General features: G+C 44.3%; 2 protein-coding genes and 1 long non-coding RNA gene across 6 annotated transcripts; 1 reads left to right on the forward strand and 2 right to left on the reverse strand.

Annotated features, from left to right (window-relative positions):
- Window positions 1-192: 192 nt before the first annotated feature.
- On the reverse strand, window positions 193-3,529 carry slc10a4 (solute carrier family 10 member 4). The gene is made up of 3 exons (XM_046392794.1): window positions 2,202-3,529; window positions 1,715-1,925; window positions 193-855 (listed from the first exon to the last, which is right to left on the reverse strand). The coding sequence occupies exons 1-3, from the start codon at window positions 2,729-2,731 to the stop codon at window positions 331-333; spliced, it is 1,266 nt and encodes a 421-aa protein (XP_046248750.1). The 5' UTR covers window positions 2,732-3,529; the 3' UTR covers window positions 193-330.
- LOC124061182 lies at window positions 713-6,410 on the forward strand. The gene is made up of 3 exons (XR_006843693.1): window positions 713-882; window positions 3,836-4,066; window positions 6,227-6,410. It is a non-coding gene; the product is annotated as an uncharacterized LOC124061182 (long non-coding RNA).
- Window positions 4,947-20,253, reverse strand: slain2 (SLAIN motif family, member 2). 4 transcript variants are annotated; one of them, XM_046392790.1, is made up of 9 exons: window positions 19,536-20,253; window positions 16,419-16,561; window positions 12,159-12,326; window positions 11,897-12,070; window positions 11,449-11,802; window positions 11,218-11,361; window positions 7,405-7,443; window positions 6,739-6,949; window positions 4,947-6,634 (listed from the first exon to the last, which is right to left on the reverse strand). In XM_046392790.1, the coding sequence occupies exons 1-9, from the start codon at window positions 20,018-20,020 to the stop codon at window positions 6,571-6,573; spliced, it is 1,782 nt and encodes a 593-aa protein (XP_046248746.1). In that variant the 5' UTR covers window positions 20,021-20,253; the 3' UTR covers window positions 4,947-6,570. The 4 variants fall into 4 exon arrangements, with proteins under 4 accessions (XP_046248746.1, XP_046248745.1, XP_046248744.1 ...); XM_046392789.1 differs by lacking the exon at window positions 7,405-7,443 and adding an exon at window positions 9,909-9,995; XM_046392788.1 differs by lacking the exon at window positions 7,405-7,443 and adding an exon at window positions 9,909-9,998.
- Between the last annotated feature and the right edge of the window lie 329 nt (window positions 20,254-20,582).

The raw sequence follows: 20,582 nt of genomic DNA on the forward strand, positions 1-20,582 counted from the left end.
CCAAAGTGTTGTGTTGTCTTTGATGGTGTGGTTTACTGATTCATGTCCATTTTCACAGACGTTAAGCTTAGTTTAGATTGTTTATGGGTAACACAGCAATGATTTAAAACACGGTGTGTTTTTATCTCACATTAGACATGAAATGAACATTGTGAGATTGAATGAAGCTTATGACACACAGCACCCTTTTCCATGAGTGCCTGCATTTTGCTGCACGGTCCACCTGTTCTGCAGGTTATTCTGTATGAGTGATGAATCCACTTGCAGATCTTGTTCTGCTTCCCTACACTCGTTAATTGAACTGATTTTATTATTTTTTTTAATTCCACATTAAACAGGTGTTGGATCAGGAGGACAGGGGTCCAACATGATGGTGTTTGGGTCACTCACTGTCACAGCACCATAAGATGAGTCAATGTCCTCATCTTGAAACCTCTGGTATGTTATATCTGTGTCCTCGCCGTCCGCCATGGGGTCCGGTTTGTGCAGGACATTCTTCCTGTACATCCTGTAGGCCAGGATGAAAACGCCAGCCTCAGCTGCTTGGAACAGGGCGTACAGCAGAGGGAACATGTACATCCCGCCCATCATCTGAGGGGGGAAAGCCAGCTTCAGGATGGCTGCGCACAGCTGCACGTTCTGGCATCCTGTCTCCAGAGAGACGGACCTGCGGCTGTTGGGAGGCAGGTCAAAGAGCACGGCCAGGCCGTAGCCTGCAGCGTAGCCGCACAGAGGCATCAGGACAGCCACCACATAGACAGAGGGAGGGATGGTGGACAGGAGCTCCGGCCCCAGCATCGCTCCAGTGAGGATGAACAGCATCACAAGGGTGACCAACAGAGACCACAGAGATGCCTGGAATTACAGTATTTAAGGATACGAGTGAGTTTATACACACATATATATATATTTTTTTTATTTTATTATACTTTATTAATGCCAGACTGGGAAATTCTTTCTCTGCATTTAACCCATCATTGATTGAAACACACACACATGCAACATGCAGTGAAACACACAAGAGCAGTGGGCTGCCATGTCAGGCGCCCAGGCAGCAAAAGTGCCTTGCTCAAGGGCACATAGGCCGGATAATGGGGGGGCATTATTAATCGGTCCACCACACCCAAATTTTTCCTGCCAGTCCAAGGTGGAATGGAGCGAGCGACCCTCTGGTCACAAGCCGCTTCTCAAACCTCTAGGCCACGGCTGCCAGCTCTTTGCTGCTAGAGGGCACCTTTTGTGTAGCTGCAACCCCTGTGAAAAGAATCCCATTATGGGAATCTTTCTTGCTTTTCCCGATCTCCTGCGTTTTTCCTGTTAAAGAACTAAGGGTCTGTAAGGATAAAGATTGTCATGTTGTCAATGTTGCACCTTCTGAAGAAAACTATATGGCTTTTGAGTGATATAATTTAAAATGAGGTGGAATCCCCATCACATCACACTCTGCTGCCTAACGTTACTGTCTGTTGTAACTGGCCCTCCCTCATGTGTGGCTTTTATCAGAAATGAGAGGGAGGAGCTCTTCCTGGCACGGTGCCTCTGATGTCACTGTTCCTGGTCACCATCTACGAAAGGGAGGGAAAATTACGCATTGCGCTTTTGTGCAAATGCGCTCCTTAAATGAAAGTGTTCAGACTCTGAATGTAGCAGTGAATTATTTAATTGATTCAGCTTATCCAATAAGTGGGAAAGTAACACTGAGAAACACAATTACCTTTAAAACAATGTCGGCTACACGCGTGTAGCGGTACCTCAGCATAACTCCTAAACCAATGGGGATGAGGGTGCTGCACAGGGTCAGGATGATGGCCCCGAACGGCATGAGGTTGACCACAGGTGTGTTGATCCAGGCCCGGCTGTAGATCCACAGACACAGCGGCATCAGCACGAGCGCCAGCAGAGTGGAAGATATGGTCATGATGATGCTGGAGAGAGGAGAGCAAAGACGCACCGTTACGCAGGGTGGACGTGGTAGTGATAGCGTTAGATCATTTTAGGATCGTTTGACAAAAATATCTTAATGACTTCTCTGGAGGCATGCCGATCCAGGGCCATGCGTAAAGTTTACCAAAACCCCTCTTGTTTCAGTGCGTAATTTGCTGACTAACACGCACAAAGACACAGCTCAACCCTGTGAAACTCTCCTCGGGATTCACTTGATAACAGACTACATGTTGTGTTTCAGAGTACAGTTTAGCTACCTCAGATTCATCTCTCCGTGCACCAGCAGAGACATGATGTTTGACAAGTTTCCTCCCGGGCAGCAGCCGCAGAGGAGAACAGCCATCGCTGCCACATCATCCAGAGAGAAGGCTAAAGCCAACAGAAAGGCCACCAGGGGCATGATGACAAACTGACACACGAGTGCCAGCAGCACCCCGATGGGTCTGCGGATATGTTCTCCGAGCTGGCTAACGTCCACCGTGCAGCCCAGCCCCAACATGGTGAAGCAAAGAACAAGTCCCACAAATACATTGATTCCATGACTGAGCGGGGAATCCCAAAAGGCGGGCATCAGATGTGGGGATTCCGTCGGCGGAGCGACCATGAACTCCGATCCGCCGGCAGTTCTGAATTTGCTGCCCTCAAGGAAGATGACACTACTGGCCACCAACCCGGTGATGGCAGCGTCCTTTGGAGAATCCACATCTTGTTTCAGAGTGTCCGATGTAAGAAAGTCTATCAAGCCAAGATCTAGTGCGTCGACACCCGACAGGCTGGAGTTCTCCATGGCGCAACAGGAGGACAGAAGCTCGCCACACTCGCTGCTCGCGCGTAAAATGATTCCCCTAGCGGCGAGCTGTCACTAATGAGAAAGCGCGGAGGATCCAGTGGTCGGAGGATGTGATGGTGCCATGGCACTGACAGTCGACTCACTGAGTCAGACTGGTGTCACGGATTGGCTCCTCGATAGACGCACGTTGCTGGAGGGGGTCTGCACACGGTCTAAAGCCTCAGTGAGAGTGCAGGGACCAATCAATAACGCCCAAGCTGCCCTTTTATACTGCGCTCCCCATCACATAAAGAGAAAGGTCTCCGATATATCAGCCTAATTATTACATACTGACAGTCATCCGTTTGGGAAATTCCCGCCAGTCCAACAGAGGCTGTCTTATCTGTTATATTTTTACGCAGAATCACAAACGTCATCATTAAGACGCATGAAAAACGGAGCTGCGGTGAAGGCAGCTGTTTTACCAGGTCGAGTGAGCACAGCCTACATGAATGAAAACTGTGCTGGTCTTTATACTCGTGCAGCAAACTGTGAAAATCTGCCCGCCCGTTTCTTTTGTTGGCGATGTTGTCTCTTTCAGGAAGCGTGCGCATTACGCACGAGCCTTCATCTCAATCTTTACTGTGCTCAGGTCTCATGTTTGGTTTAATCGATGGTTATTAACGCGGCTCACCGCGGATTTACCTGGAGAGCGACAGTAAAGTGAAACCTGGTGTCTTTTAGTGTCTCACTGCACATTACTGATGCGCTGACCTCGAAGTTCACTGATGCTGAAGCTGATTCTGATTGGTCCGATCACTGTTTGTCATATTTGTTACATTAACATAAAAATCTGCAACATAATGACAGGTGGTTTCACCAAAGTCAGTGACTTAAAAACTGACTGTACTGTAAACAAGGGACAGACTTATTATTGGTATCTGTTTTGTTTATGCACTTTCTGATGAAATATCGGTCAGTCCCTACAGTAAATATTTAGTTGGTTTACACCCCTACAGCTTGTTAAGTCAGTGCAGCAGTTAATGTAATGCATCGCGCTCCTCACAGTAATGCATCGTGTTCACTTGACCAAATGTGCTGTGTGTGTTTGTATGTCTGCAGACCACACAATGTGATCCCGTGAGTGAAACCTGCTGAAGTATCAGGCCGTGGTGCCTCACGCAGCGGCTGAGCGTCCAGGGAGAATAATCGCACTGACGTCAAATGTCTTCAGGGCGCTGAGGCTGGAGTGGGACGGGACAGTTTGCACCAGTCAGTGACTCAGGCTTTCATCCGTCTCCTTCTGTTCCCAGAGACACGCCGTGTCCCCCATTAACCAGCGTCTGACTCCAGGTACGTAACGCAAAAGTCACTGTGTGCACAGAATACGTAACGCGTCACCTTCCCCTTGAATGCTGTAAAGTGTTCAGACACATTTTGGGTGATGATGAACTATAAATAAAGTCAGGTTGGCAGTTCTGTTCAACCTGCTTTTCATCACTTAAGTGCAGGTTGGATGTCCCAGCATTACAGTAACATAACATTGTCCTTTCATGTGTCTTAACTAGGGTGTGAGCTCTGTCTGTCTGCTTCATACACTCCTCTAGGTGATAGACAGGCGAGTGATCTAACTCATAAATGAGTCTGATTTATAAATCTGCCCACAAGGCAATTTAGATCAGATGTCCCTCTGAAATTGAATATTAGAGCACACTCAGACACAGATGAATAAACTCAGAACCAGTTTTGATGGAGAAGAATTGTAAGTGTATTAATGTTTCAAGTCCACCAGCAGAGCTTCCTCTGCTCAATGTGTTCAACATTGTACTCTCTGCGTTTGGGCACCATTTAAGTAGAGCCACATTATTTCCCAGCGGTGTCATTTCTCCACAGAAGAACATCTGATGCTAACAATCCTAACAGATTTGGATGTGTCCTTTTGATAAAATACGCTTAGCGTCAGTGTGTCCTTACATGTTTTCAAATGCTGCGACTCAGAAAACCTGGGAAAAACCAGCGAAGGAGAGTTTGAGCTCCAAATCAAGATTCTGCACTAATATGTTTAGCATGCACAGTTTGGACACAAATCTGGACCATGTGACGAGAGCTTATGTTTGCTTTGCAGTTACTCCAATGTTTTATTGTTGCATAGTAAGTATCGATGGCTTTTGTTGTCTCAACTTAATCCCAGCCTTTTACTGTCCTTAAATATGCAGATAACCAAAAGACAAAACAACTTTTCAGCTTTTATTTGAAATGTGAATTTACACAGGGAAACCGAATGTCATGTTCGTGGATATAAAAAAAAGTTCAATAACAAAAAGTTTCACACAAAAGGTGTGGTATGTCTTTTTGCAACATTCGTTGTAGTTGCCCACTGAATCTGAGCTTTGCCAGAGGCACCTCTCTCTTTAATAAATAGTTTCATTTACAGAATGAGTAATTAGTTATAAATATGAAGGCGCACTTTAAACATTTTTTAAAGCAATTATAAATGTATTGATTCAGTTACCAAAAACAAACAGGCAAGCAAATCAACCAAGCAGAGATGCAAAATTGCAAATAATATTGGCAAAACCAGAAATTGGCACAAAATGATAAACAAACAAACAAAACCTGATGTTCAAACTCAAGTGAAACTTTAAATTATAGGCACTAGTTTCATAACAGCCACCACACCAATTAACAGAACAGCTTCCCTAACACTGGCACACCATTTGACTCACTTTCATAGTACAAGAGGTAAAAGCCAGCAAAACTTATTCATCTTCTCATCTTATTCGAGACTTTTTTTCCTTTATTTTCCCCTCATGACACCAATGATATACATTGACAAAAATCTGTTACAGGAATTGACTGAACCAGCGTCCTTGCTTTCATTGGCTGAATGGGTGAAAAAAATATGATGTTTATGAGTTCAGATTTCTTTTCATCAGATTTAAATCAGAGCAAATGTCAACCTGTTATTAAAATGACCAATCTCAGCACTTCAATGGAAAAATATAATCTTGGCAAACTGTGGTACAAATCAGATCTGAGAGCGAGATGTCTTTAATCACCCTGGTGTCTCACATGTCCCAGTCTGACACTCTGAACAATGAAACAATAAGAGACTTTGGAGAGTTAGCTTGCAGTAGAGGTTAAAAATGTACATTTTAAACAATTGAAATCTTTAAACAAAATACTGATATGGATGTTTGGACATAAATTTCTTAAATAATTTGAATAAATAATTTCCAAAACAAACTTGTGCATACATTCTGGCTGATTTTACAAGAGGAAAGATTCTTAAAACATAGAGGTGCTTTCACTGTTGCAAACATCCACAACATTACGGGACATTTTCACCTGCACAGCATCATCATAGAGATCGCTCCACTACATCTGTTAAACACAGAGCATAAAGAGAGAAATGTGTGGAAACATTTCAACCTGAGGGTGGTAGGGAAAAACAAACAGGAGACAGGGATGGGAGCAATGCTGGGCAATGAAGTGATATGGGCTGTCTGACAGATGACTGCAGGCAAACCAAGGCAGGTGATGTGTCCTCTGCTGGCCGAGCTGGAGTCGGGCTGGTTTCTTTGGCATTTCCTGGGCAGTCTGCACTACATGCCTGACCCCTCCAGAGCCGGAGCCCACAGAGAAACAACGATGAAAGGTCCTCTTTTGGCCTGATGTGGATACTGTCCTCTCCATTTAAAAAAAACAAAAACAATCTTGATTCTGTATATTTTTGGGACATAGTCTCTCTCTCTCTCTCTTTACTTTAAAAGGTATCTAGGTAGATAAAGTGCCATGGTGTAATGTTTGCCTCCTTGTGTTGATAGTTTGATCAGAGAGCCCCCTGCTGGCCCATTTCAGTAACAACCTTCTCTCCAGTTGTCACCTGTGCCGCTGTAGGTCCGAGGAGCGGGAAGAGATCTGAGGAGGACATGAGGAAAAAACATGCTCAGCATCCAGTGTAGGATTTTTACAGAAATGGAAAATGAGGCCACTGTGTGTGTGTGCACACGTGTTGTACACACCTGCGCACAGGTTGGGCCAGTTTGCTGCGAGGCAGTGGGATCCCCCCTCCTGCAGAAGCAGCACTGGGGCGGGGCAGGCTGCTGCGTGGAGGAGCCAGGGAGCGGGTGGGGGTGGAGGTGGCGGAACCAGGGTTGGATGCGGCCTTCACCGGCTGTCTCAAGGCCAGTGGGGACGGGGTGGCTGGAGTTCGCAGCTTACTGGGAGAGGGGACTGAAGACAGGGAGAGCAGGAACGCAGTCAGGTATAACAGTGTTATTCTTTCAGGATGATATGCTCTCACAGGTTTCTGACTGTCAGTATTTTAACAATGAAGTAATGATCAAAAGCACAATGGTGTGATACATAATTCACATACTGTACCTTTAAAACACAAAACACCTATGTTAGGTCTTTCTTAATCACATTCATCACAAATGAAATCAAACCTGTTATGATGCAAGTTTAGAGACTACAAAAGAAATGTATTCAAAATTAAAAAAAAAAACAAAAAACAGTAAAGGCTAATTAACTCAACTGCCTACTACGATTCTAGATGACACAATGAGATGATACACACGTACTAGTGAAAACCAGAAGCACACGTCAAAGCACAACATCCAAACAACTACGGCGTGAAACCACAATCACAATATTTAAAAAGGTGGAAACCCTCAGTGAATACTCACTGAAATCACCTTCTTCTCCAAAGCAACAGGAGAGTGGGACTAGACAAAGACGAAGACAACAGACACAAGCCTTAATTCAGAGCTGGGAGGAAGGTGCTGTAGACGGGCTGCAATGTGCTGACTGGCCCTCGACTAATATTCGCAACAATACTACTTGAGATGAGCCAATTGACCTCCTGAGGTTATGTGTAGAGCAAAGGTAGCAGAGGATGGTGATGGGACAGCAAGGGAGCCAGCAGCATGTTACAGATGTAATGATGCAAGGTTTGGTAATACTCAAACATTTGGATGAGTCCTCAGGTTTAGAGACAGTAGAGGTATTGCTAAATCACACTATACAGTATATACAGGATGTCAATGTAACCAACGTGCTGCTGCCTGGAACACTTTGCTACAAGTAATGCAGTCCAATACAACAGTCCTGCAGTAAATCCTGCCCTCATGAAGGCTGAAAGGTTCAACCATGTGGTGTTCCTGTTATTTATGCTATATTTATGCCTATACAAATGGAGTGGACAAAAAGGAAATGACAACACCTGTACGTATTAACAATACAGTTTAACAGCACCACAAGCCACATTCTCCAAAATGACCATACTGCTGAACCAGCATGTCTCCAAAACAGTTTGAACTAAAACTGAATATTTGGATTTATTGCACGACTGCATTGGTTTTAGCGAGGTGTATCATTCTCTGTTCTAATTCATCCCAAAGGTGTTGGATGAGGTTGAGGTCAGGACTCTGTGTGGGCCAGTCAAGTTCTTCCACACCAAACTCATCCAGCCATGTCTTTATGGACTTTGCTTTGTGCACTGGGACACAGTCATGCTGGAATAGAAAAGGTTCTTCACCAAACTGTTGCCACAAAGTTGGAAGCATAGCATTGTCCAACATGTCTTGGTATGCTGAAGCATTAAGATTTCCCTTCACTGGAAGTTAAGCGGCCCAACCCCTGAAAAACAGCCCCATCCCAATACTTTTGTCTGTATATTGTTTTTCATATATTTTACCTGTACATTATACAATATTAAATGTCATCACTCAGTGTGTGACTACTCGGACCGTCACACCCCACCAGAATACAGATTGTTCCAGGGAAAATGATGATAAAGATTCTTTTCTTGTCAGGCAAATAAGCAGCTCATATTACTGTGTGACATGGCTAAAAATGTGACAAACAGGGAAAAGCAGTTTACACAATTGAAGGCCTTATGGCTAATTTCTGTGAAAGAAAAATCAAAATTTTAAGTTGGCTATTTTATTTATTTAAAAAATATAGAAAACAATGTGTATTGAGACAGGGGAGTCAATAGAGATAAATATGTAAATATGAAGACCACATGAATGTGTTGGAAATCAAAACCTGTTGCACTAATCATAAGTATGATGCCAAACTGAGCATGTAGTATGTTCCAGCTCCAAAGTATGTGGAGTGCCTGAGTCTGAGTATGCATCATGAGAGACATACTCAACCACCCCAAAATGATGCACTGCATCTCTTCAGACTGTCCAGTTGGTGGACTGCGAGGCAGACGGTCCAGCGCCACACTGTGGCTGGTAAGAGGCACAGTGAGATAAAATAATTAAGAATGATGGTGAGTGAACACGAATGAGCTGCTCAGGACCCAGAAGGTTAAGATGCAGTTAAAAGGAAAATCATGGAAGTAATATACTGTAGAAAAAATATTAAACACTAAATTATTTAATAATCTATATTTACCTTCAAACCATTGCGAGGAAGAGGTAATGCTGATTTATGTTTGTGATAAACAATATGATAAACATCGATAGCAGGGAAGATGTGCTCATTGACCACTCGAGTGTGAGCAGTCTGCAGGGGATGACATATTTAATCATTCACTTAGTACACAGTCTGCAATACATACTGTTTCAGTATGTAATAAGCAATATGTTATGTATGCACTCTTGGAAACAATCAGAGTAATTGAATCCAAGTCAAAATGGACGTCAAGCACGACACTTTTGTTTTTCTGTAGCCAAACAGCACCTAGCCAAACCACAGTCATGTGACTGATCGTCAACCATGGACCAGTAACAGCACAGTCACTCTTTTGACATTTGTGAGACCATACAATCGATTTCATATTATTGAAGAAACAGCTCAATACAATCCCCACAAGATTCAGCTCTCCCTTCAGAATGTGAACGTTCAGTCCTTTCAGTGTGGTGGCATAAATGTGGGCGTTATAAATTGAAGCTCATCTCTGCCAACAGCCACCCTCTTCTACACCTCTTCCTCTACTTTTGCCTCAAAGGCAAACAACAAGAACAGGCTAAAACTGAGTTAGTTTGAAACTGACAAACAAGCACTTTAAATCACCGCCCTCAGATCCACTTCAGCTCCATACAGTACAGTTATTTAATCAATCATCACTATACAAAAAGTGCACAGGCAGCTGACATTAGTAAGTCATAGACTGTTCACATGTCTGTGTGTAAGATCCATCTCACAGCCTCCAGCTGGTTTAGGAGTAAGCTGTTACCTCGCAGGGCGGTTGGGCTTTGGAGGTGCTGTTTAGGTTTCGGGGAGGAGCGAGAAGGGGTCGAGTATCTCGGGAGCTGAGCTGCTGCTGCTGGAAAACAGGGACATTTCAGCATGGGAGTCAAACTTCCTTCTGCCTGAGATTCACAGCAGCACTGGAGAAACAAACAGGATGCTGTGGCAGAGCAGGCCAGACAAGCCTGAGGTGCAGCTTGAGGCCACTAGGGGGCCCTACAGCCAAACATCCACAGGCAAAGTGCCAGAGCAAAGTGTCAGTGCCACAGCCAGTTTTAACAGCCAGTCCTACCAGTCTCCACACATAAATGGAGGCTGGTTTTGGTTACGCATGCTTTACAGTGAAGAGAACTTGGTGAAAGAGGCAGAAATTTAAGAGTCTCACATGCCTAGCACAGCCAAAGCCCAGATAGAGAAACACACAATTAACAGGACAGTAAACTTTTCAGCTGTACAATTACATCTTTTAAGATGGCATATACAAATCAAAAATCTATAAAGTGGCAGAAAAATAAGAAACACCAGCTCTAATGTAAAGGTTCAGATGGCCACATGGACACCCTGCCCCTCAGTGGGGCTGGTTAAGATGGGATAAAGGCAGGCAGTGCACGTTTAACCAGCTGAAACCTGCCCTGTGACCCCTGTCCTCTCTGCTCCTAGTAACACAGAGGGATTACTGTATCTGGATTAAGGACAACACCATTAACTTTATCTCCCATTACAGGATTACATCAGATGGATACTCTTAACTCACAGAGGTGAGACTGTGAGCTCTTAAAGAACATAAAACCCTCAGACATAAAATGTAAAACAATATTAGTGTTGCTGATAGCAGGAGTCATTCTGGATTCTCAGTGTTGCTCGTGCCATGCACTTGATTCTGCGGGATGAGTGTGTGTCTTTGAAGTGAAAGTTATGCCAAGGCGATAAGAGGAAGGAAAATGAGAAAATGATCAAAGACCACAAGGGTCCCCAAACACCAAAGCCACGGCACTACAAAGCAGCACAGTTTTTGTACTGTAGGTGCAGCCACAAGGATGAACAGAATTCCCACTTGTGCATCAACTAAGAAGAGAATACACATCCTGTCATGTTAGTGAATGTTCGCTATACTCGGAGAGAAAAACAAATATTAATATAATGTCAGTTGGCAACACAGTGGTGTCAGTAATGAATCTGATGTGTCTACTAGATTCAGTTACAGCTTTAGAGAGTTTGTGTGTTTTGCAGTAAAATGGATCCATCTAAAAATATGACATGTTTATGTGTCTATGTGTCTGTCACAATATACTCACTAGCAGACTGGCTCTGGTGTCGAGGGGAGCCATTTGGCACTTGCAGGTTGGACTCGCAGCTGCGACTGTTCTTGACGGGCTCTGGGCCCTGGGCCGTCGCCACAGAGGAGCGCGTGAGATTGGGAAGACTGCGACGAAGCTTTTCTACAAAAGCAACAATAGCAGAGAAGTTAGCTCAGGCTAAACAACTAAACCACCAAAATGTCCTTTGCCTCTGCAGCCTAGACTTACCTTCATTCTTCACCACGTTGGTCTGCAGGTCGTGACCGTGGCCCTGCAGAGAGTGGCGAGGCTGTTGCAGGCGGCTGATGATGGGCTGAGGCGAACCCCGGCTGTGACTGTATTCAATAGAGCGAGCAGGGGAGCGAGAGCGGGGCGAGTTTCTGGGGGAGGCACGAGGAGAGTGTCTAGGGGAGGGGCTGAAGCGGCTGGAAGGCAGGTGAAAGGCCGGGTGCACCGCCTCCTCTTCGTCCTCCAGACTGTGTGCGTCCAGCTCCTGGTCGCTGAAGGTGCTGCGCCGCAACGAGTGGCAGGACGAACCTGAGCTCCGCCTGGATGCAGTTGCAGCGTAGTCTTGTCTCAAACCTGACAAACATGGAAACACCCACAGTCAAACGTACTATAAAAACACTGAAAACTGAACAGTACCACTGGATATGACACCGGCACAGGTACATACTCTCTTCCTGCATGCGTGCCAGAATCTGGACATCAGTGACATCATTGAGTTTGTAGGTACTTGAGGAGCCCACTGAGTCCTCATCCATCTCTGAGGTGCTCAGCTCACTGTCCACCGATGACTGTGGGCTCACTGCCGGAGGATTCCTCTCTGCTGTCGCATTTCGCTGGTGTACTGACAAGGAAATCATTTGTGAACACTTCAATGACACACAGTTAACAGGTGTTCTGTAACTATAAGTGAACCACAGAGAGAGCCATACCCGTGTTCCCGGGCATGAGCTGCTGTCTGACAATGGGCACTCTGCTGGGGGTTGAGGAAGGAGAGTTGAAGCCACTGCTGTAAGGGCTGTTGGCTGCGTTTGTGCTGTACGGACTGCCGTAACCCTGCTGGTTGTAGGGGCTTCCATACAGGCTCCTGCGCTTGTTGGCTGCAGAGTCACAGAGCAGAACTGAAATATCAGTCATTACGCTACATTACGTCAGAAAAGATCAAAAACATTAGAGTTTTTTATTCCTTAAAAGAGAACAATCCGTGTTATTCCACAGTTTTGGGGCCTGTACACATTGTATATTAGTCTGAAATGTCACATAATTTCTTTATTTCGTTCCTGTCTGTTTTATTAAAGATCAGTATGTTGATGTTCTGGTAAGGAGTTCAAACTGTCAGCACACGATGAAAATGTAAGGATGTTCTCCACTTATATTCGTCCTTTACAGTTATGGATAAATCAATCACATCATTTCTCCAATATTACTCACTCACTTACTTAAGGCTCACTGTTTCTCTTGCCCTCTATGTTAAGATACTACATCTTTGCACTTTAACCCATCAAAGTCTGTGACTGTGGCTGCCCATGCCAGTATCTGACCACAACACCAGCATTGTCTGCTCATATTTGGCACCTTTATGAAAGCTCCACAGTGTGCTAGCAGTCCGGTCAAGTCTCTTAAACCATATGCTGAGTGTGGGCCTGATAGAGTCCCTGCACCAGCTGGGAGAACTAGTCAACAATGCATGCCATTCAATCCATACGCACAGAGCACAATGCAATTCTGTGTGAAAGCAGCAGTAACAGGCTTCAGTTTAGAGTTCCTTGTCTCAGTCATGAGTCTGACTGTGGACAGCCTGCTGGTCACTGTTAAAGTTTGCTCATTTGGATGGCTAATGTCTCAGAGTCCACTTGTTTACTCATTACTCTGCTTCTTTCTGACTGGATGTGTTTACACAGCTGGGAGGTGACTGGAAAGGAGCCTTTTAACATCAGCCACCTCCTTCTTCCACTTTCTCCCTCTTCTCATGCTCTGCACTCTGTCCTCCTGCATTATTTAGGAAAATACCATCAAGTCCACTTCGCTGTCATCTGCACAAATCAGCCACTGAGGAATGTCAATAACACTTCAACATGTAAGTCTGTGATGCTGTGCACTTTAACAACAAAGACTGCTTTGTTTTCCATTTAGGAAGAGCCAAATCATCAGATGGTGAAACTAACCTCCACTGTCAAGATTTTAATTGAAAACCTCCACTGTGTGTTATTGTATACATGAACTCATCACTGACAAACACTGGCTAGATGTGAGCTACAAAGTCATGGAAGGGGGCTGCAGCCCATTTAACCCTAACTAGAGGTTCTGTGTTAATTATTCTAGAGGTGATTAGATGATAACATGCCCTATCACAGGGACAAAGACCAATCTAAAGGGATCTGCAGCTCAGGGACTAAACCAAAATAGAGTGTCCTCAAATCCTCGTGTCCTAAAACAAGAAAAGAAGTCAGAGTGATAGAGAAGAACTGCTGTTTCTGTTCGCTGTGATTGATGCCATTTGGATTTACCGTGATATGAGAATGTACTGGAGGCTTTTCAGCTGTGGAAACTTCAGGTCAGTTTCCACAGGCCCCCAAAAAATGAAGCCAACACACAACGGCCTGATACAAAATGAAGGCCTGGAGGGCTTAAACAGTGAGGAGGAAATGGAGGACAATATTCATGACTGAGATTTTAAAAAAAAGAAAAAAAAAGAAATAAGAGTAAGAATGAGCTTGTGAACATATCACAAGAGAAGAGCAAACAGAAGAGCTTTTGTAAAACGTGAGAGATAAATACCACAGAGGAGAAACGGGATAAAACTGGCAGAGACACGCAAGAAGGAGGTGAATTAAATGAACAACAGTGTGAGGTTCAAGAAAAGTCAAAGCTTTTATGAGCGGGAGGAGGGCAGGTCAGCTATGTGCCTATGGCTGGGACAGCTGTTGGAGCAGCACTGTGGAAAAACTGTTGTTCTGTTCGGCTCCAGCAACACGTGCTGTCACTGTTTACCAGGACTGTCTGACATGAAGAAGACTAGGCAAAGTCAACTCACAGCCATCTCCTCCCTGTAGTCAGTTATATAACTGAGACGCGTCACGCGGGGTTATGATTTTAACAGGGTGTGCACACCCAAAAGGCTTGGTCACTGCTGACACTAAAACTAAAGTTCATATTTCAAATGTGGGAATAAGATCTAATGTTCAGACACATACAAATGTTTTATGATAAAATGAAGCCTTTGGCTTTAATCTGCCCCAAGTGAAGTTATAAGGGTTTTTTTTTCTCTTTGCAATCCCTTTGACCCAAACTCAAACCAACACCATGTCAACAGGGTTTCCATGGCCCTGTTAGAGACCGGGTGTGAAGGAGAGCAGCCAGGAGCCATGAGGGCGTGTCTGTGTGATGAGTGTGTCTTTCACTCAGACACAGATGCTCTCAGAATGCAACGATCAAGATTTCCTCAAGTCTGTGTGCAGAAAGGAAACAAAAATCTTTACTAATACCCCAACCTTGTTCTTAAATTTATTTGATTTAACCAAATATCCAGTGAGTAACAAGACCCCATTGTTGCACGAGCCTTTGTTGAAGAGGTGACAACATCAGTGCCAGCTGAGGACAGAAGAGAAGGCAGGGGAGTAGATGGTATCAGTGGCAGCAGAGATAATTTCAGGCCTGAGCAGGATGACGTTATTCCCTTTCCACACCTACAGTGACAGTGTCACCACTATCACATATCCCTAAACACCACTCAAGTGGTTAGTTATTTCTCATGCTAAAAGGAAAAATGAAAGAGTTTATTTTTTGTGTGTTTTGAAGGAAGTTACATTACAGATTTCTGATTTCAATTAGATTTATCTTCATTTAAGAAGGCAGCAGAAAACAGCTCTCACAGCAGAATCCATGTGCTTTTTCCCTGTTTACATGTTCATAAGCATATCTGAAATGTGTGAGGGGAAAACAGCCCTGTGCAACTTGGACCCACAAGAGGCCTGCAGTCATTTATTTAAACAATTGTCAGTATCCTTGGATGAGGTGGTGTCTGAGAGTCCAGGTGTTGTCCAGATTCTTGCACAACACAGCTGAGACGATCACAGCACCATACTCCTCAACATGAGCTGTCACATGGACATACCTCTGTCAAAATGGAAATGACCCCTCTCAGTTTAGCTGCGAGGATTTGAGGCCGGTCCTTCTCACTAAGGGACTAACTATAATTAGTGGCAGTCAAAAGCTCAGATATCAGACACAGACCGAGCATAAAGGACTAATGATTGCAGATGAAATCACTATTATAATGTTTGGTTTAATTATGATTTATACTGTAATTTGTACTGCAGTTTAGAACAACTTTGATCCCTAGCATATAGTGGACCAGACAAGGACAATGAATTAATATCCAGAAACATTTGCACAGCAGCATCACACAGCTCCTCGACATACATTATAACACTAGTTTACATTCACTCTGGTATTATGTGTGATCCTTCAACATGGATCGATTAAAGATGGCCGGTACCACCGCCTCTATGCACCTTCAATTTCTGAGGAGGAAGTGAGTGAATAGAAAGAGGAATCTTTTTCTATACAGATGTAAATATGAATAAATAAATAAATACCGTACATGCCTTAAGCACATATGTGCAAACATGTGGCACAAAATTCTGAATATTTTGCATACCCCATCCCATGGTGAAATATAAATTAAGTATTATTTTTCACACACACATTGCTGCAAAGCAGTGACACAAAGAGGGAAACTGAATCTCCTTTTCATGATCAGCTCTCCAAATGCCTGATGATGTGGATGGCTTTAAGTGTCTGACAATCGTCCAAAAATGCCACACATTCAAAATTCAGAGAAGAGACTCCCAAAACACACACACAAACACACTAATGCCAGATCAAAATGACAGCCACTGTCATCCAGTGACTGACCATACAGGTACATGGGTCTAGTTCATCTTCCCTTTAGAATTAGGGAAGCTTTTTTACACTTTCTTGATGTGCACTGTGCCACACTTTGTGCTCATCAGGATTGAGGAACTACATTGTCATTAGAAAGACAGTGAAATCCTCCTAATGACTGTGGTGCGATGTTGTAGTTAACCCCTAAAAGTAGGATTAATGTAGTGTATCACTGACGATGTTGATGTTGCTGCTGCTGCTGCTAACCTGACCCTACATGTTTTGTGTTCGCTGGTATCTTTTACCTGACAAGGTGAGGTCCAGTCTGTGGATGAGGGAGCGCTTGGCCGATTCCATCTCAGGACTGGGGTTGTCAAGTGCTTGGCGGCACCACACAATAGGACTCAAGGTTTTCTGGAGGGGGCTGTTCAGCTTTGCCTCGTACAGCCTGAAAAAAATATCAACAGCATACACAATCAGACACTGCATATTGCGTGTTCAAAGCAGCAATATAACTGACTGTTACACAAACGTAAGCTGTCATCTCTCTAATGATGACTGATTATGACAGCTCACACCTGATGTGATGAGACCCAGCAGCCCTCTGAGGATATGAGACTGAGGGGATAACAAGTGTGTAAGTGTGTGGAGAGTGTTTGTACCACAAAACACAAAAAGGTGAAGATAAAACACACATAGAGGTGATCTGCAGATACACTATATAGACAGAAATATCCAGACACACCTCTTTAAGTGTATGTTTTTCAGGGGTTGGGCCCCTTACTTCCAATGAAGGGAAATCTCAATGCTTCATCATACCAAGACATGTTGGACAATGCTATGCTTCCAACAGTTTGGTGAAGGTCCGTTTCTATTCCAGCATGACCCTGTGTCCCAGTGCACAAAGCAAAGTCATGGTCAAAGACATGGCTGGATGAGTTTGGTGTGGAAGAATTTGACTGGTCCACACAGAACCCTGACCTCAACCCCATCCAACACCTTCGGGATGAACTGGGACAGAAATCGTGAGCCAAGCCGTATAGTCCCACATCAGTGTCTGACCTCACAAATGCAATACTGCATGAATCGGCAAAAAATTCCCACAGAAACACCCCAAAATGTTGTGGAAAACCTTCACAGAAGAGTGGAAGCTGCTATGGCTGCAAAGCTGTGAACATATGTAAAATGAAATTTCATTAAAGTCCCTATTGCTGTATTGGTTGAGTGGCCCAACACTTTTGTCTACATGGTGTATCTTTCAGACCTGTCAATATAATCTTACATTTCACATGTTGCATGTGTTCATTTAACACAAACCGGTGCTGGCAATGAGGGACAATGCAACTTGACAGCCAACTTAAAAGGATGAACCACTGTCACTTGCCCAAATAGTTTGATAAAGTCATTGGGCTCAGTGCTGCTCGGTGAGCTGTACCGATTGAAACAGTCTTAATACTGATGGGATACCGGCATAAAGGTATAAAATGTCTCTGTCTTGTTCTTGAAATAAGTAATAGAAATGTGTGTTAATCATTAACCTTTTGAGAGAGAAAAGAGAAGCAAAGAGAAGAGAAGAGAAGAGTTTCCACTCAGAAAAGAAATCTGAGTCAGCAGCTGTCTGCTCTGTTGCAGCCATAGAAGAAGCCTTTCACGATGAAAGCAAAAACACAACAGGCAAAGGAGGTCTAGCGCAGAGAAATACAGCCTGAAATCTGGGACTGCACATTTTCAGTGTTTATCAACAGTGGTCATCATTCACATTTAGTGTGGTACATAGTAAATCTACCACTATCAGCCCAAACACTTACACATGACCTCCAAGCTCTGAAACAATGATATGTGTCATGCCCACATGCGGTTAGCAGGAGTGTGACAAGCACCTACTGACAGGCAAGAGCACTGAGGGAGAACGCAGCATTTTAGATCCAGTCTGATGCTAATTCAGGGATTACAGGACTCCATGACAGGGGTCCATGAGAGCTTGGCACTACATAGTAATCCCAGATACCAATCTGATCCAGAGGGTGGACAAACAGCCAGGGTATAACGAGACTGGCTCTGATGAGCATGAGTGAGCAATGTCTGAGAGTAGTCTGATGTCAAAGGCTCAGTGGCTGACACAGGGACCCTGCTGCAAGCAGCAGAGGAAGAACTGCTGTGAGCTGGGCTACCTTTGTAGTAGTTATAGTATGTCATTAGTTGCATTCAGAGCTACGCCCTAATGTTGCTTATTACATTGTCATTATCATACAATCAAACAAAGTCTTCCTGACAAGACAAGGGCCATTGTCTAAGGAAGGCCCATGATTATATTAATATTAAGGCAGGAGCTGATGCCATTTCTACCCTATCAATCTGCCTGTAAGCCCGTGTACCAAGTCCACATGTCTGATAAGAGCCGTGTAACAAAGACTCATTTCTGTGTGTAACTCTGCCTCTTCGAGAGATTTCCTTAACTTGGAATGAGATTTAGACAGCAGCACAAATGTAATTTTACTCTGGAGTTTCAAGGATTACACTTCTACAACGTATCTATATGCAAAGCTACCTAACCCGAAACACCGTAAATGCTCAGCACTGGAGGAAACAAGAACAATGTATTGTGACAGGATTAAGAACAGGAGCGTGGATGGACATGTGGGCTATCAGGATAATTCTGATAATAAGCAGAGCAACATGATGCCATCCTTGTGTGACCCTTTTCTATTATTGATATCCATTGTTTGTAATCCTTGTAAACAGAATAACTCGTGATCAGCCTTTTGACACTGATAGCATTTATTCCGACCTGATGAGATGATAGTCCTATTTCAAATCCCTCACCTTCCTCACTTGGTGCTGCAGGGCACTTGTGGCTGTGTGCCAACTGTTGTGCTAAAGGAAATTCACAGGAGGAATATAACCATGGCTACGTCTCCCACATGGCTACTGGAAATGGGAAAACAACTTTTTGCTGCACACACTGATCTCCTGCCACGACAAGCCAAGCAATCTGCCACATCACAACACCAAAACGGTTCAACAGATGATCGGGGACTTCAGGGTCCTGACAGCTGAGCGCCGGAGCCTCAGAGGCCTAATGATCAGTCAAGAAAGCAAATGCTCAAACTGGAAGCGAAGTGTGGGATAAAGGATTTAGATTTGGTACTGACTGTATGACAAAGCAAGTCTGTACTGATCACACAAGTCCGAGAAGGGGTCTGACATCGCCCACATGACTTGCCAAACAACATCCCTAAGTCATTGATCGACAATGAGACTCCTTCAGCACAGATGACTTCAGATTTCAGGCAAGCTAGTGAGATCGTTCATGCCAGACGTCTTGTCGTTGTAGCTAATGTGTAGAGCAGCTGTGCCCAATAGTGAAGACACAGACGCGGCTGTAAGGACGAGATACCTCCCAACACAACCCTGTCACTCACCAGCTGTCCTCGTCTTCGTGTAGGCAATCCATGTCTTCGAGATCTAAGATTTCCACTTCGTCTAGGATTGATGTTTCTCCTTCATCTGTAAATCCCCCGGTATTGTCCGAATAAAGTGAGTTCATACTCGACACAGAGGCGGCAGCCGATGCCCCCTCATATTCATACGGCCTCCTGAAACTGACACCGTCATAAGACAGCCTGGGGCTCAAACAGCGATTATTCTCCAACAGCCCACTGTAGCGACCCGTTCCGACGAACCCCACCCCAGGGAAGCCGGCCAGACCGGCTGCCATCCCCGCTGACAGGGACGTCGAGTCGTATCCGTCGCTGAGGGGTCTGTGGTTCGTTGGCATCGCTCCAGACGAAGACAACATCGTAGACCGACTTCGGAGCTGTTCATTTTGCTGTTCGAGTTTCTTCACCAGGTCCTGGAGCTTCCTCACCTCCAAGTCCGCGTTGATATTTGAGTTGATATCCTCCATAGTGGCTCCTCAGCCCAACGAAAATATGCGGTTGTCTGTAGTATTTTTAGTCTTTTCTCTGCCGAAAGTCTCTTTGTTGTTGTTTACTTTACTGTTATCTACGTATTCAAAGAAGACACTTTGGTGTTCGACTGACTTAAAAAGCTCAACATCGTCATCTTCTCCGGTTAACCGTGCTCACGGGCAGGGTCGAGGCCATTTTCATAATACTCGTCACCAACTGTGAAAGACCAACAGGCGGCGGACAAGACACGTCACCGCGTTCAGTGTCGGGAGCGAGCACGTAACCAACACCTATTTGCACGTGCACAGATGACTAACATTTCACAAACGCGTTAAACATTATTTTCGCCACAGAAAAGTGGTGTTTACACATGTAGGATATGGGTAACCTGCTAATTATTTTGGAATTGAGCTTACTATGCATCTGTCTATTTTTCGGTTATCAGTATCATGGTGGACCTGAATACAAAGCTTGTCAAACTCATCCCTGAAGTACAATGTAAAGCGAAGGGCACAGCGACAGAAATGTTCAGTTATACTACAAGTAAAAGAAAAAAAA

The sequence above is a fragment of the Scatophagus argus genome, chromosome 6 (assembly GCF_020382885.2).
Source record: "Scatophagus argus isolate fScaArg1 chromosome 6, fScaArg1.pri, whole genome shotgun sequence".
NCBI lineage: Eukaryota > Metazoa > Chordata > Actinopteri > Scatophagidae > Scatophagus > Scatophagus argus.

Coding starts and splice junctions, on each gene's coding strand:
- slain2 (XM_046392788.1), bottom strand. CDS start 20,020: ATGGAGGATATCAACTCAAATATCAACGCGGACTTGGAGGTGAGGAAG. Junction 11,803..11,896: donor GGCACGCATGCAGGAAGAGA/GTATGTACCTGT, acceptor CATGTTTGTCAG/GTTTGAGACAAGACTACGCT. Junction 6,635..6,738: donor CTGGCCCAACCTGTGCGCAG/GTGTGTACAACA, acceptor TGTCCTCCTCAG/ATCTCTTCCCGCTCCTCGGA.
- slc10a4 (XM_046392794.1), bottom strand. CDS start 2,731: ATGGAGAACTCCAGCCTGTCGGGTGTCGACGCACTAGATCTTGGCTTG. Junction 1,926..2,201: donor CACGGAGAGATGAATCTGAG/GTAGCTAAACTG, acceptor TCCTCTCTCCAG/CATCATCATGACCATATCTT. Junction 856..1,714: donor TAGCCGACATTGTTTTAAAG/GTAATTGTGTTT, acceptor CTGTAATTCCAG/GCATCTCTGTGGTCTCTGTT.